This window comes from Hippoglossus hippoglossus, chromosome 21 (assembly GCF_009819705.1).
Source record: "Hippoglossus hippoglossus isolate fHipHip1 chromosome 21, fHipHip1.pri, whole genome shotgun sequence".
NCBI classification, from domain to species: Eukaryota; Metazoa; Chordata; class Actinopteri; order Pleuronectiformes; family Pleuronectidae; genus Hippoglossus; species Hippoglossus hippoglossus.
The window spans coordinates 8,370,822-8,386,267 of record NC_047171.1 but is presented as its reverse complement, the minus strand read 5'-3'; the positions used below and the strand labels follow the sequence as shown (position 1 = coordinate 8,386,267).

The 15,446-nt window shown below is 38.2% G+C and overlaps 1 protein-coding gene across 1 annotated transcript in view; it reads right to left on the bottom strand.

The window, feature by feature from the left end:
• LOC117754677 (general transcription factor IIF subunit 2-like) overlaps nucleotides 1–6,383 on the bottom strand; it is a 33,998-nt gene extending 27,615 nt beyond the window's left edge. Inside the window, exons 1-4 of the mRNA XM_034573762.1 lie at nucleotides 6,214–6,383; nucleotides 5,801–5,865; nucleotides 5,387–5,405; nucleotides 4,920–5,067 (exon numbers count right to left, since the gene is read on the bottom strand). Coding sequence (XP_034429653.1) covers nucleotides 4,920–5,067; nucleotides 5,387–5,405; nucleotides 5,801–5,865; nucleotides 6,214–6,279 — 298 coding nt within the window. The 5' untranslated portion in view covers nucleotides 6,280–6,383. The remainder of the gene's footprint in view (nucleotides 1–4,919; nucleotides 5,068–5,386; nucleotides 5,406–5,800; nucleotides 5,866–6,213) is intronic.
• Nucleotides 6,384–15,446: the final 9,063 nt, after the last annotated feature.

Here is a 15,446-nt window from a genome sequence, read left to right as displayed (position 1 = left end):
GCACGCTTCTGTGGCAACTACGCCTGTTGCTTAGCAACCTCTTAATCAATACCTTGTCCTTGCCGGAACAAAGCAGAACAACGAGAGGGGAAATAATGGAGGAACATTTAGCTAGCAGCCGTAGAGTACAAAAGCCACGTCAGACAGCATTCGTGTACGTATCAATCAGCGACGGTAACCATTAGAGACCGCTCACTGTTGTTCCACTTGCTGAATACTTGTACAGCAGAGTTGGAGGAATTAATTATACACAGTCTGAGATATGTGGATTATATTGACTAGATGATTTACATATTTTCTTGAAAAAGACAGAGCTGACAGAGCCCAATTTGAGGTGTTGGTCACACAACAACCCAGGTAACTTTTTGTGATCACTGCCATAGGTTTATTAAATATATGATTTTGTGATTTAAGACAATACTACCATCATTATGAATGTAGTGTATTGAGTAATAAAACAATCACGGAAACACTTTACTTAAAGTCCCCCTCTGGTGGAAATCAAGTTTTTCCATTGTGCCTTTTATATGATCAAAGACATTTTACGTGAGATAAGCAGTAAACCCCAAGGCTGAGTATTTCCACCTTTACACTGTTGTAAAGAGTCTGAAAAAACAGATTCAAACAGCCAGGGTTTGTGATGTCACCAGACAAAAAAAACCAATCCTGCTCCTTAACTGCAGGTGGCGCTGTGAGCGTGGAGAGACGGGGAGCAGGGATGGACCATATAAGCATATTCCGAGATTCCAGTCATGAAATGAGGAAGGAGAGTGTAGAGTTACGTTTAAAGTATCTTAAGGCCATGGGGAGATTTTTTTTCATGACAACCCTTTTGTAATGTTAAGGGGGGGAAGTTTTGTGGGTGTAATAAGCTACTGGAGTAAGACTTAAAGAATCTATTTTTCAAAACCTTTGCATGTCAACATCTTTTAATAAATCTCTAGTACCGGAGAGGCTGATGTGAATTGACATTAAATCTTAGTCTACACCAAGTTTAAATATCAAAAATGAAATATTACAAGAAAGGTATGTGAAGAAAGACGAGTTTCACCTGTAGATCTAATATTTCAAAATGTAGACCTGGCTGTCCGAGTTGTCACAATCTGTAAAATCTGAGTAGGTGTTAGTTAAAGTGTGAGAGTGCAAGTGCAGATCAAAACAGAGCAAGTGTGCATGTGTGATGAGTTTGGATAGCTGCCGTGTGTGTGTGTGTGTGTGTGTGTGTGTGTGTGTGTGTGTGGAAAGTGAGTGGGAGACCGGTGTCATACAGTACACCTTCCTGTGGGCGAGTGGGGGTGGAGCTGAGCATCAGTCAGGTAAATAGACACTATACACGCCACCACATCTCTGAGGACATTATCCCACTCCTCACTTCCAGCGCACTTTCGCCAGCAGCGACACCTTTAAGATAAAAACCATGAGGTTTTGTTTTTTTCCACACCTCCTGAAGGCCAAGTTTCCACATTCACAAACAAGAATACGATCCTCTGTGACGAAGCTTTCGAACGCTTTGCTTCAGAGTTTTCCTGCAGGAACATTTCAGGCCGGAGCGTTTTGAAGTGTTGAGGTTTTTTGAGGTAATAACAGACTAAAATAAAAAGATTGAAAAGGAGAAAAATCCATTATCACATGTAGGAGGTATTAATGCACATGTCAGTGTGGGTGCATCTAAAGTGCACGAGGGCGGTGATGGAATAAACCTTGTGGCACTCGGATGTGTCCTGATGAAGAGAGAGCTTTATTTCAATTTTCATTACGGTTCACTGACAAACACAGAGACGAAGCTGATGAGAAATCATCTGTTGTCATGGCAGGCACAACTTGTGTCTCTTGCAGGCACAATTGTTGCACTCCCCCCCCTTTCCCTTCAATCTTTACACTTGTTGACTTGCATGTAAATGTTGCAAATGCCCATTTAAGTGGCTTTAATCCATATTTCTGAACGGAGTCATAAGTTCTATCACATCATTGTTTAGCCGTGCATCCATTATCTATACCGCTTGTCCTTTAAGGGTCGCTGGGGAGAGCTGGAGACAATCCCAGCTGAGTTTGGGCGAGAGAGAGAGAGAGAGCATATCGCAGAACCAACATACAGAGACAAACAAACATTCACACCTACGAGTCTCCAGGTAACCGAGCCACAATCTGCATGTCTTTGGATTGTGGGAGGACTACCCAGAGAAAACCCACACGAAAGAGCGAACCAGGATTCAAACCAGGAGCCTTCTTGCTGTGCTAACCACTGCACCACCGTGTCGGCCTTCTTTAGACGTCCTGCCCGTAGCCGTTTTTGGTTTCCTTCACACTCCCTCATCCTTTTTTTAACCAGACAAAACTAATATACATGTATGACTTTAAAGATCAAGTCTCCATTTGTTTGGTTCTAAATTGAGGATTTTACAAAGTATGTTTATAGAATTGTTATGGAAATATATGCAATACAAATTTTATTCAGTAACTTTTAAGCCTCGCATTTGTATCTCTCATCTCTTACCAGTAAACCTTGGCTGGTTTTATTTGCAAACGCACAAGGTTTGATAGATAAAGTAAAATGATTTGATTATGTGAAATGAACAAAGAACATAAAATGAATGAATTCATACATTTTTAAATACAAGTGAAATTTTGTCTTTCTTACACATCACAACTAATATAATTACAGGTTAAGCTAACATAAAAAAAAAACACCACAGGTCTCCAGTGTAATTCATCTCGTGACCATGTGCTCGGCTGACGACAGATATAATCTAATTGAAGCGTTGCTCTGGTTTGTCTGGATCTTGTTTTACCGTCTGCTCAGCGACTTAACAAGACAATTATTTAAATGTTTCCTGTTTCTCGTGGCTGTTTCTCACAATTTAAATCAATGTGTTGTTGATTCATGACCTGTTTGCTTCGCTTCTCGTGCAGACGATCCGCTGAAAAGCTTTGACAATGATTCTGTCTTAGTTTCTGTTCTTTCTCACTGTAGAGGAGCAAGGAGGATGAACTCCTTTACCAGCACAGGCATGTTAGAGGTAAAGCGTAGCCACATACCCAACGCTTTGGTCTGATGTGCACCTCCCTAGAGATATAACTACATGTTGGCGTGGCGGACTGCAACTACTGTGACTGGTCCATTTGTCTCTCAGTGGCCAGGCATGCACACAAAGACGCTGCTTTCAGACACGCTCTGGTTAATCTCCTGAAATTAGCTTGAGTGGCTGTACATGGTAAAATGTCCCTGTGAGAATAAAGCAAGACAAATTAGAAAAAGAGAACGCAGAGGAGAAATGCTCCAAAGTAAATGAAAGCAAAACACAGTGGAGACTCACACTGACTTTAAATAAGTGAGCATAAATTGGGCAAATAACTAGAATGTTGGTTCCTTTTGTTTTTATTTGTTAAATCCCATCTCTCTTGTTGCCCTTTTTCACTCCAAACTGAAAACCACTACCTGCTAATTCTCAATTTAGTTTTGGTCGAACAACACTTTTCCATTAAACAAATTTGGCTGAAAATGGGGTATATGCCTTCGTGCCATCAACACCAAATTTCAGACGCCCTCGGAAGTGTTTCAGAAATCCATGGAGAAGCAGTAATTCCATTGTTACTGAGCACCGGCACCCGGGGAGGAACAGAATTGCTCTTGGATTTTGCTGATTTAATCGCTCTGCGTCCTGCTGAGTTACAGAGATTATTTTTATCTTACATTTTATTCCAGCTCACTTACTTACTTTCCCATTGTAGTTTCTATTTGATATTTAATTTTCCGTGATTGCCTTCTACAATTAATTAAATGGAAATTGTTTATTGGTACCTGACATTAAAGTGCTCACATAAAGTTTTATCCAATTAAACGTAGCACTATTATATCTATATAGAACTATATCTGTTATAGTTCTCAGGTCACATGCTGTTAGACACTGAACCACACGGTGACAGTTATTTTCGTGCTGTGCATCTCATAAGATATGAACGCAGTGTGACACATCACGCCTGGCAGCAGGAATCCACTCCGACGATTCTCGTGAATTTCAAAGTGCAATCAATGAATTTGCAATGCTCCCTGCAAAGTAAGAAAACCTCAGAAAACTTACGGGATGTAAGGCTTCAGGTAATTTCGTACAATGTGTTACTCATAGTATTCAGTGAGTGTTGGTTTTCTCCATTAACATCAACAGAGCAGATTTCAGGATTTGTCTCTCTAGTATCTTAAATAAATGTATTTGCAGCTACAAGAACATTCTTTACACATGTTGCTGGTTTTAGTTTGATTCACAACAACTCAATGTGGAACACAAACATAAGATATAACAGAGTGAGAAAGTCATCCAAACTTTAAACTCAAACAGTGTTTCAGATTTAGGATCATTCTTATTACATCTACCAGGGAGGTTATGTGTTCACCCCTGTTTGTTTGTATTTCAGCAGAATTACACAGAAACTGCAGGAGAGATTACCATGAAACGTGGTGGAAGGATGCTGAATGTCTGGAGATTCTCAGTCATCCAGGTCATGGTATATTTCAAAATATTTAACTTAATATCTAACTGAATATAAATGTGGACTGTTGGGAGGTATGTGCTCTACTGAGTTTTATAGTTTTATATTTTGTTTCTTTTCTTCTTGTATAATTATCATAATTCTGACATGCATATACACCATGATGTTTTTTTTTAAGTAATTTTTCTTATCTACCACTTTCAGAATCTGCAGTGTTACAGATCATATATTTTGGGGAAATGTCCAAGCTCACAAACCACACTGTGCTGTGGGTCATTACAAGAATCATATACACTATCAAATCTTTTTCAGTTTGAACCATAGACTGAATATAAAGAGATTGAACCCATGTTGCCACCTGTCAAACAGGTTTCAGATGACATTTAAAGAAGCGGAAAAGAGAGAGGGCTGGATGTGCCGAGCTGCAGACTGACCTGTGCTGCTCTGGCTGAAAACAGCCATGGTCTGCCCACCCACTGGGTGCATGGTGAAGGGATGATCCCTCGGGACCTGCAGCGATGCATCCTTCTCCCCCACAGCACTGTGCAGGGCGCTCAGCTCCGCGCTCAGGCTGAAACGCACCTGAGAAACACAGCTGAGTCAAGACGCGGCCGACTACAACCTTCTCTCTGATTCATCAGATGAGGTCAGATAAGATACGAGGAAACTTTTACTGATCCCTGAAAGGAAGCTGAGTCAGTTCAGCGGTGAACAGAGATAAAACAGAGAAGGAACAGAGAAGGTAGATTAAACAGGTGAAGAAACACCGTGAGCAACAAGCAGTGTTGTGGAGAAGGTTTAAAAGATCATCTCATCACAGTCAGAAATCAATGTTTTAATCACTGCCAATAACCCACACAGGTCGACTTTAACTATGCAGTATTCTATGAAGCTGTCTCACCTCCGTTTTTCCTTGTTTCCTGCAGGTGTGTGAGGAGACAGACAAGAAAGATGCATCACTGATACTATTATACGGCTGCAACTAGAGCTGGGCAATAAAATTATATCAATAATTATCGTAATGTAATTTTTATCATTAGCAATATCACAAAAGTCCATCAGTTCATGTGTGACAAAGATCGTTAACTACTTGAATCCCGAGAAGATGAAATCGGCAAATGTTTACTATTTTAATTAAAAAATATATTCTATTCTCAAAATAGCTGCCCATGATTTTTTTTCTTATCAATTGACTGATTAACCAATCATTTAAATCAAATAACCGTTGCAGCTCTAACACAAAGAATCATAAGGAGAGGATCATCAGTAAAATGTATTACAGGCTTTTTGGGGGACGTTTCTGTTGGGTACATACTTTCCAATGATCATCTTTCCAACATCTGTGGCCTTGCCCCACTGCTGAGATAAATACTTGGGAACCTGTTGAGGGATATGAAGCATCATTAAGTTACATCGACACAAAACACACTCAAAAGGCTCAAACATCTGTTTATATTGGTAATGAAACACTTTAATTCCATTAATTACTTTTATAATGAATATGAAACAAACTCAATTTGGTCATTTTACTTAATTAGTGGACTCATTTTAATTAAACTGCTGATTAATTTGGCTCCATCTGAATTTAACCTTAAATAAACCTAAAATAGGCCGAAATAGTTTGAGTTGGATGAGTACAAACAATTGTGAAAAGCACAGTGTGGCCTTTGTTTGTCCTGCTGATAAAAAGCAGCACAGGATTCAGTGTGTTTCCCTCTGATAACAAACCTTGACGAGCCACACTCCTTTACTTTGTTTGACTCCACTCAGGTTCACCTCCGTTTTATCTGACATTGTTCCAACGTTGTCTCAGCAGCGAGGTAAACACGAGCACATGCAGGCAGCTCCTCCACATCCACAACTCTGCCACACGGCAGCATCCTCATTTACACACCCCCTTCAAAATAAAACGCCCCGTCTCATCTTTCAAAGTAAAACTCCCAACAACAGCAACAGGTGTGAGGAGAAGATTCTTTAAAAAACACAACAGCTTGAATCATTTACAACAACTAATTAATATCTATTCATAATTAGGTTTAAGGTCATTTTATTTAATGTAAGACTTGGTTTAGCACTGAGCTGCAAGACATAACTATCTCAAATAAAATAGTTCAAGTTCAAATGTCTCATTACATAATTGAAGGATATTCAGTTTGTGATAGATTCTAGTAAACTATATCAACTCTAACATAATATAATTGGTTTTAAGGCTTTGATAGATAGATTAATGGATAGACAGATTTAATAGATAGATAGTTAAATGGACAGGTAGCAGCAGCTACAAAATAACCCCCACCTCAAAATCAAAGCGCTTAAGCAGTTGATCTACTAATAGAGTAATTTAATCCAGTGCTTATATTATACATATCTAGTTATTGTTGAGTAACATTTCAACACAGCAGACTTCAGAGAAATAGTGAACACCACGCAGTAAGAAGGGAACAACACCAAAAGGTTAAAGAGCTATAAGCAGCACAATCTTTTGCCTAATGGTTACATCTAATTGGGCAATCATGGGCAGATTTATTATATAGTCTCGCTTCTTCACTTGCACCCACTGCTGGCGTATGACTATATATCCTTATCGTAATTTATATTTGAGAGGGCGACAGACTGAGATTATATCAGTACAACTTCTAACCTCTTAAGTCCAGACCTTTTGATTCACCACCCACATCTCGGATTTATTCTGCGAAGCGGGAAAAATCTAAAGTAATTTCGTCTGATTTTGCGGCCACTTAAGTCCAGAGTCAAGCATGGTAATGAATACATTACTTGTCCATACAGTAGGTGGCTTTCTGAATGGACTGTAGCCCACACAGTCATTTATCATTAACATTTAAACCAGCAAACTAACAGCCACTTCCCTCTGTGACGGCCAGCAATACAATATTTATGCTTCTCTTTTTAAATGTTTATTGAAAGATTGAAATAGCACATAAAAGAATGTCCTGCTGAAAAATGTATTCACAAGGAGAAATAATTTTGAAAGAGCTTTTTTTTTTTTATCAAATGTCCCAGATGCAAAACAAAGTGTTAACTCACATGTGGATTTAGACTGAGGCAACAAATCAGCAAGTCTTCACATATATGATTTACTGGTAATAATAAAACATTAATGAAATCATTTTATTGTTCAACTTTTTTGGGGGGTATAAAATAACACTGATACTGAGATTTTAATGTTAATGCAATACAATATGTTGATAGACTTACTCCAATATAACCTTTGTTTTCTATGTGTCATAAATACGATCAGAATTTAATCATATTTCATTTGAGTTTTTATTCTTCTCTCTTTTGTCCTCAATCATTATTGGAAAATGTGAAAACATATGTGTGTATGTTAATGAAATCACTATTTTGTTTCTCTCTGTTATTTTTAACAGAGACTGGTAGCATCACCATGTGGTTCAACAGAGAGGCTGCACTTGGGGGGTGGGGGGGATTTGTCATTAGATTTACAGCCTTTATAATATCTGTGCACGTCCCTGTTCCAAATCTGATGCAGATGTGCAGACGTACAGATGTGCAGATGCACAGCGGTTCAGGGCTGCACTATTTATTTCATTAAATTAATTATGTATGCTGAGCTCGAAACCTGAGTAAATCAACATTAGCTCACAAGGTCATTAGCATGAATCACTGGAGTGTGACGCAAATGTAATGAGTGCTCTGCAACACTTGGCCTTTGAGAAAACACAAAGCAGGTAAATAGTGCACTTATTATAAAAACACATACATTCTCCCTCCTTTGCTTTACATGACAGGGAAGTAAACGTGCTGTGCTGCAAGTGGCTCAACAACACAACTGGGAAACGTTTGTGCAGTTTATGATTAACACATCAAGTTTGACAGAGATGAGATTCAGAGTCGTTTTAAAATAAAATTCTATGTTATGCTAATCTTTGAATAGTTTGACGTACATTAAGTAGCTCGGACACTGTTTGTCTCTGACAAACAGTGTCCGAGCGTCCGAGTGTCCAGTGTCTGAAGCTCATCTAGTTCACTTTATCTTTAATGCACTATCTGTTTCTGTTTTGACTATGATAAACTGATTGATTTAGTTTTACTGTACTATGTCCACGTCTCATATTTTATTATTACACTGGTGGATTACATATGAACAAAACAAAGATGTGAGGTTCATTTAGACTCATGTCAAGTTACATATAATAATGTATATTATAATAATGCTGTCTTTGTCTAAACCGACATGATATCTGAGGACATACAGATGATATGAGTGTCATCAGTGAATGAAATAGAGAAACGCAGCTTATCTTAAATAAATATTTAATTAGATGGTGGAGTGAACAGCATTCTGAGTCATTCGTCCTGTACCACTGCTGCTGATTTGTAGGTTATGTACTGCCACCCTGTGGATAACTACTAGAGCTTAACATGGTACCACTATGAATTAATTACATTTTTATATTTTACATTTTGTATTATTATTTATATGTGTATATGTGTGTAAAACATATCAAATATAAATATACATATAAATTAAAACAAATTATATTTAGGTTACAGTCTTGCACACCATGCATCTTAAATGTCTTTGCTGTTCCAGGATATTTTTGAGAGCAAATAAACATAATGACGGAGGACACATGGTTGTCTTGAAGAGTTTAAGTGATGTGGTACCAATGAGAATCCCAGAAGTTTTTACTAACATCATGGCTACTTGCCTTTCCTATAAACACTCCCCTTGTTTAGCACCACTAGTATGGTGGTGAAAATCTCAATCTAGTCTTGAGACTCAGCCTTTAGGGGTCAGTATAAACCTTGAGTCTTGGTCTTTGTGCAGTTTAAACATTCTCAAAATCAGTTGCTTAAAAAGTGTTCAACTGATTTAGATTTTTGATTGAAATGAAGCCTGCACACTTATTCAGACCTCCGTGTACAATCCTGTGCATGGGTTTGTCAGACCGGTCTCTCAGCAGTGTGACTCAGAAGGAATCAGCAACATCTCTGCAACACAAAGCTTCGGCTCAGACCAAACTCTCCGTCAGCTGACCATCCGTCGGCACTTTCACATTAAGTTTAACACAGAGAAAACTGGTCTGCATCAATACATCAAGTCACAGCCTCCAAAGTGTCCCTGTGTGTGTGCGTGCGTGCGTGTGTGCATGTGTGTGCAGGGACACAATGAACCCCTAAGCTCGGCTTCCTCTTATTACCCAAGTTTGAAGCTGCAGAAATCCTCTGTCAGTGCTCTGCTGAATGAAAGATTCAGAAAAGCCCTTTCATCAGGGATAAAATGAAGTTGGCAGAGAACAGCCGAGGGTTTTGGTTTTCCTCTCAAGGTCATCCTCACATTGAGGTCTGGATTTTATTTTCCTTCAGTTGAAGTCCACTTTTGGGCTGGACTGGGGTGACAGAATTAATTTAAGATGAACTGCATCCAGATCAAGCAGAAATTAGAATTACTCCAGAAGCTGACAGGCAAAACTGATAATGAATGATATATCAGTAAATATCACATGTAGATTTCATCCTCATTTGTTTTTGTTAGTATTTAGAAATCCATCACTGCCACAACTTTATATATAAGACATAAATTAGTCAAGATGTGCTTTTTCCTTTTTTAAGTCGTCCACATACAGTGTACTGGAATATTTAGTTAACTACCAAATGGGGTGGTTTAAGCTACAGATAAATGAAGTGTACGATGACGGTCAGGTTAAAGAAGTAATAATTAAAACTGGGAACTATTCATGTAATTGTTAAATATGGATTGTATTAATCACTACAAAAATAAGACCAGTAGCTTTGAATTTAGGACGTTTAAACATTTTAATGGAGATATTTACGCTCTGTAACACCAGTAGAATAGTACTGTCCACCCAACCATCCATCCATCCATCCATCCATCCATTCAATCATTTATCCAACCATCCATCCATCCATCCATCCATTTAATCATCTATCCATCCATCCATCCATCCATCCATTTAATCATCTATCCATCCATCCATCCATCCATCCATTCAATCATTTATCCAACCATCCATCCATCCATCCATCCATCAATTCAACCATCTATCCAACCATCCATCCATTTATCACCTATCTGATCTTCACGTAAGTTCACATGTTTATTAAAATTAAAATGTATTTAAAATGTACCATCTCGTTTTCGGGGGGGGGTCCCAACATATATCACAATCCCTACATAACAAAAAAACAATACAGTTATCAAAACAGCAACCTGTAGACAGGCCAAAGAAAAGAATGTCTGCCACCAAATCGGAAATACATATGGAAGGCTACAAACTTTAGTATTGGACTTCCTTCAATCCGGTTTATATATGTGATCACCAGAATATGCTTGTACAAAATACCCATAAAATAACTTTTATACATGGTCTCAGTTGAAGTGAATGTGAGTGTGTGCCATCCTAGATTCTCTCCTTCATTATTAAATACAGTATGTCCACCAGCTGCTCTCGTTTCCCTTTCACTCATCACTCAAGCATGCAGATCTAAAGTTACTGCTCTGTTTAATTCATTGTGCTGACTCCATGCTACTCTGTCAATGCAATAATGATTTAACAAGCCTTTTTATAATGACACGGCATTTCAACATAAAAGCCTTTAATCCAGGCTTTTGTCACTTGTCATTACCTTGAAGCAGCACATAGTAGAGACACACAGAGCAGTCAGTTGTAGACATTGCTTTGACAAATCTCTGGAGACATAATGTGAGGCTGCTGTTAGGAGACAACGGGTCCTCGGGTCCTTACCCTGAACATTGTTGCTGTTGTTTCACAGCTGTCATTACCACTCCGCTCTGACACATCTGTCTCTTTATGCTCAGACGTAATGTCCTTCAGTGAGCCATGGCTCGAGTTATTATTGCTGTTCGCCTGCACAAGGGAATTCTCCCTCTCTCTCATTCAACTGAGTGAGATATCCGCTTAAATCAAACCAACGTGCATGTTGAGAACTACAATGTACTTAATCAAACAAATTCTGAATGAACCTATTAATCTGAATTGCATCTGATTAGTGTATGTCTGTTTATCTGTCTGTATATTTGGTCTTGTGTATAACTATACTGGGAGCTACTGCTCTCACACAGCAATCAGCACTGGAACCAACCATGACCACATCCATTACAGTTTTTAAAACTTTGCAGATTGACAACTTTTGTTATTCACTAGTGCCCACAAGGTCATACCCTTATTGTATTTTATTCTATCATTATGTTATTATTGTACACATCTATTTGATTTTGCTTGAAAATTGTTTTAAACTGTGCTTTCTGATTTTAAATGTATTTCTTTTAATGTAGTCTCTGTGTTGTTCTTATGTCCCTGTACAACACTGTGTATGAAATGTGCATTACGAACAACCTACTGCTGTCAACTAGTCATGTTCCTTGCATGTCTGATTATACAGTGCATAACCAACTAATGTGATTTTAATATGTTAAATTATAATCATAAAAAACAACATCTATAATAAACTACCTAATTTCAAAAGAAATCCGTGAACAGACAGGAGTTTACACATTTAACAATCCGTACAGAGGAACTAATATTTCATGCGGCATGTTATGGCGCATTTAAACTGTGGTCCATGACACTTTCATAGTTAACGATTGTTTCACAGCTGTCATTACCACTCTGCTCAGTCACATCTGTCTCTTGATGCTCTTTAGACTCCACTCGTCCTTCAGCAGGCTGTGGCTCACTACAGTTACTCAGAGAGAATAAGTACTGCTGTGCATGTTGAGAACTTCAGGAATACTTTGAGCTGTAATCACTTGTTAGTCAAACAATTTCTGAGTTAATGTATTTATCTGAATTGCATATAATTGGCGCTTGTCTGTATGTTTGGCCCTGCATGTAGCTATACTTAGTATGACTGCTGACAACTAGAATCATATTCCTTGCATGTGTAATTATACAGCACGTTACCAGAGAACCTGATTTTAATATGATAAATTAGGTCTACACGGCAGTAGAGCGCATACCTCCGCAAATGCCAAAATTGAGCTGCACTAAATTGCCAACACTCTTAGAAATCAGTCCTCCAATATGTCAGATTTTATATTTCTGCACTATCTCTTGAGAAATTCACAAAAATGTCGGCCTAGCAGTTCTCCCTTGGCCTGTACACCACCCTGCCACCAGGTTTGAATAACATCAGTTCAATGGTTTCTGCATAATCTTGCTGACAGACAAACAGGAAGGAAACATAACCTCCTGTGCATGGTAATCAATTTAAATGTTTGAAGACAGTTGTTCTAACCTTTCAACAATTCATACAACAAATATGAATTCTTCAAGTTTTGGCATGTTTTAACTACTTAGTGATTGTGGGACACATAAACAGCAAACTTTATTTCTGTTATATCTATTTTTGCAACTCTCGTGGGAACCTTTGTTCTGAAAAGAAGATTGGCTGTGGACAATCAGCATAGACAGTAATTATGAGGCTAATTATATCACATTATATTTATTCAACAGATACATTTGTCCAAAGTGAATTAGAGTAGCAGCTGTTTCAGTTTCTCACCCAGGGACATGTGGACAGTCAGACCTAACTGCTCAGTTTTTCTTGAAGAGCATGACATTGTTATGTCTTTGTCTGTATACAGTCATTGTGGATTATTACCAAACAGAACAGAGTATTTACAAAATGAACGCAGAGTCCTGAGTATAAATTGGCCATTATTGCTGGTGCAGTGGCACAATAGTGCTGTGTCTTTTTTGTTGTGGAGTGCCAGTGTGATTTAAAGCTGCTGACAGCACCAGACGCTTACACTGCACTAGGCTCCTGCTGTCTCTCATCCTCTAACATTTGTATCGATGGATATAGACCGTCTGCTTGCCTGACAGTCAATATCTTCTTCCCTTCTCATTCCTCCACCTCCATTACTACAGCTGCTGCTCCGCCTTTCCTCTCTAAAGTTTGTTCCTCTCCTCCTCTCTGTGTTTCGAGCAGTTCCCTCCCTCCCTGTTTCTCCTCTGTCTAAGACATTGACAGATATTCTTAGGATTTGTTGCAGTGCCTTAAACTGACTCAGCAAAATGTCTTGAATTTTTCCATGAACTAAAATTTAAGGAAAGATTCCGTGCACTATTGTACTATTTTCACACATTTTGTGGTTTCACCCAAAATGGCAGACTTCCTGTAACGTTAATCAAATTGGTGGTGGGACTTTTTTTTCCGTCCGGTCATGATACACGTGTGAAACATATTTCTCTTTCTCACTAGTAATGGCTTGTAAAATAAGACCTACATGCATCAGATGTGCAAAAGCAGCTGTGTGAAATGAATGATGGGTGGTATTTGACCCATGTGTGTAAAAGTGATGTAGAGATACAAAATCTACGTTTGTTTATAAAGTAAGAAAGGAAAAAGGAAAATAATGATTTGGGGTAATCAAAAACAAGATATTTAATGAATACTTAGAATATTAAATGATAAAATAAATTTATTTAAAAAAACATAGCAAAGACACACAGGTTATGAAATAACCAAGGAAATGAATACAGGTCAAAAAGTAACAAAGGAAAAATTTAAATAAGGATTTGTGATTATCAAAATGTAGTGATAGTGATAGCACCACCTACTGCCAAACGGCTTTAATTCGATTTACATCGTATTTTTAACCATCTGGTCTAGACCGTAATGCGTGATTAGTGGGCGTGGTCCAGCGCCACGTTTGGGACGCAGGAAGTGACGTGTTTATCCTTCCCGTGACGCACAAAAAGCACGTAACACGGAGTCGTTTCCCCCAGTCCCTGTTCGCCCTCCCCCGCAGCTGCATCAGGTCCCGATCGCTAGTGCTCGGGCCCGCATAGCGCTGCTCGCAGCCCTGGTTGAAAAGACAATTCCAACAAGGTCTTTATGTTCAGACAGGAACAGAAGACTCCAGAGCACAGAAAATGGAGATGCTTGACTCGTTTAACACTAGAGGTCATTGACCTGCAGAGGGAACATCACAGACCAGCACGTGTGTGTTTTCTGTCAGAGAGAGAGAGAGAGAGGCCCAAAACAGTACCTGTGTGTAGAAAAATCCTTCAGTACAGTCGACAGCTGTGTCTGCAGAGAGATCTAGTCTCTGATTCTGAAACAAAGGTGGACAGAGCAGCTCTCTGTCCACCTTTGTTTCTGAATCACTGTTGTCATGTTGATGTTTTGCTCAGTCGCCCATGTAAACAAGTGTTTACAGCTTTAAAAAGGTCTGCTCGGTTTCATTATTATATTATTTTACATTATCTGCAGGGATTAATCCATATTCCTGGATTATTGCAATATACATCTATATATAGATATATATATATATATCTATATATATATATATATGTGTGAGTATATGCTCATACCATTCAGATAGAGGATCTTAGTAAAGTTAGAAACAAATACAATATCATTATCACCACATTTTACTCAGGCATAAAACTAATTATGTTCAGGTTCTGCAAAACTGCCTCTTTCATTTAAGAAGCTGAGAGTTGATTTATTAGTTCTGCTATATTATTGTATTGTTAACATGTAAATACTACCACTACTGCTACCACTACTTATAATAAAAATAATAATAATAACTGCAGCTCTGTATTTAATCAATGCGGAAGACTTTCTTGTTTGACACTGCCTTTTATTTAATCAAATGATTACTCATTTCTTACAGTGCATTGTTACTTTCACTCTTTCATTACTTATTTTACTAATTTATTTTTTATTAATTATCCTATTATGTAATTATTTAAATGTATATTTTGTGTAAAGCACTTTGAATTGCGTTATCAAATAAAGTTTCCTCTAATGTCAAATAAAGTTGCTTTTAATGATAATGATAATCTTAAATGTGCTTGAAGAAGAAACAATATAAAATATTTCCATACACGTAGAGCTACCAGTAAACAAGACATTATTTAAATGTGCACCAAACTGAATCAGGACTTCTACATGAGTGTTGCCCTTCACTTGTTTCC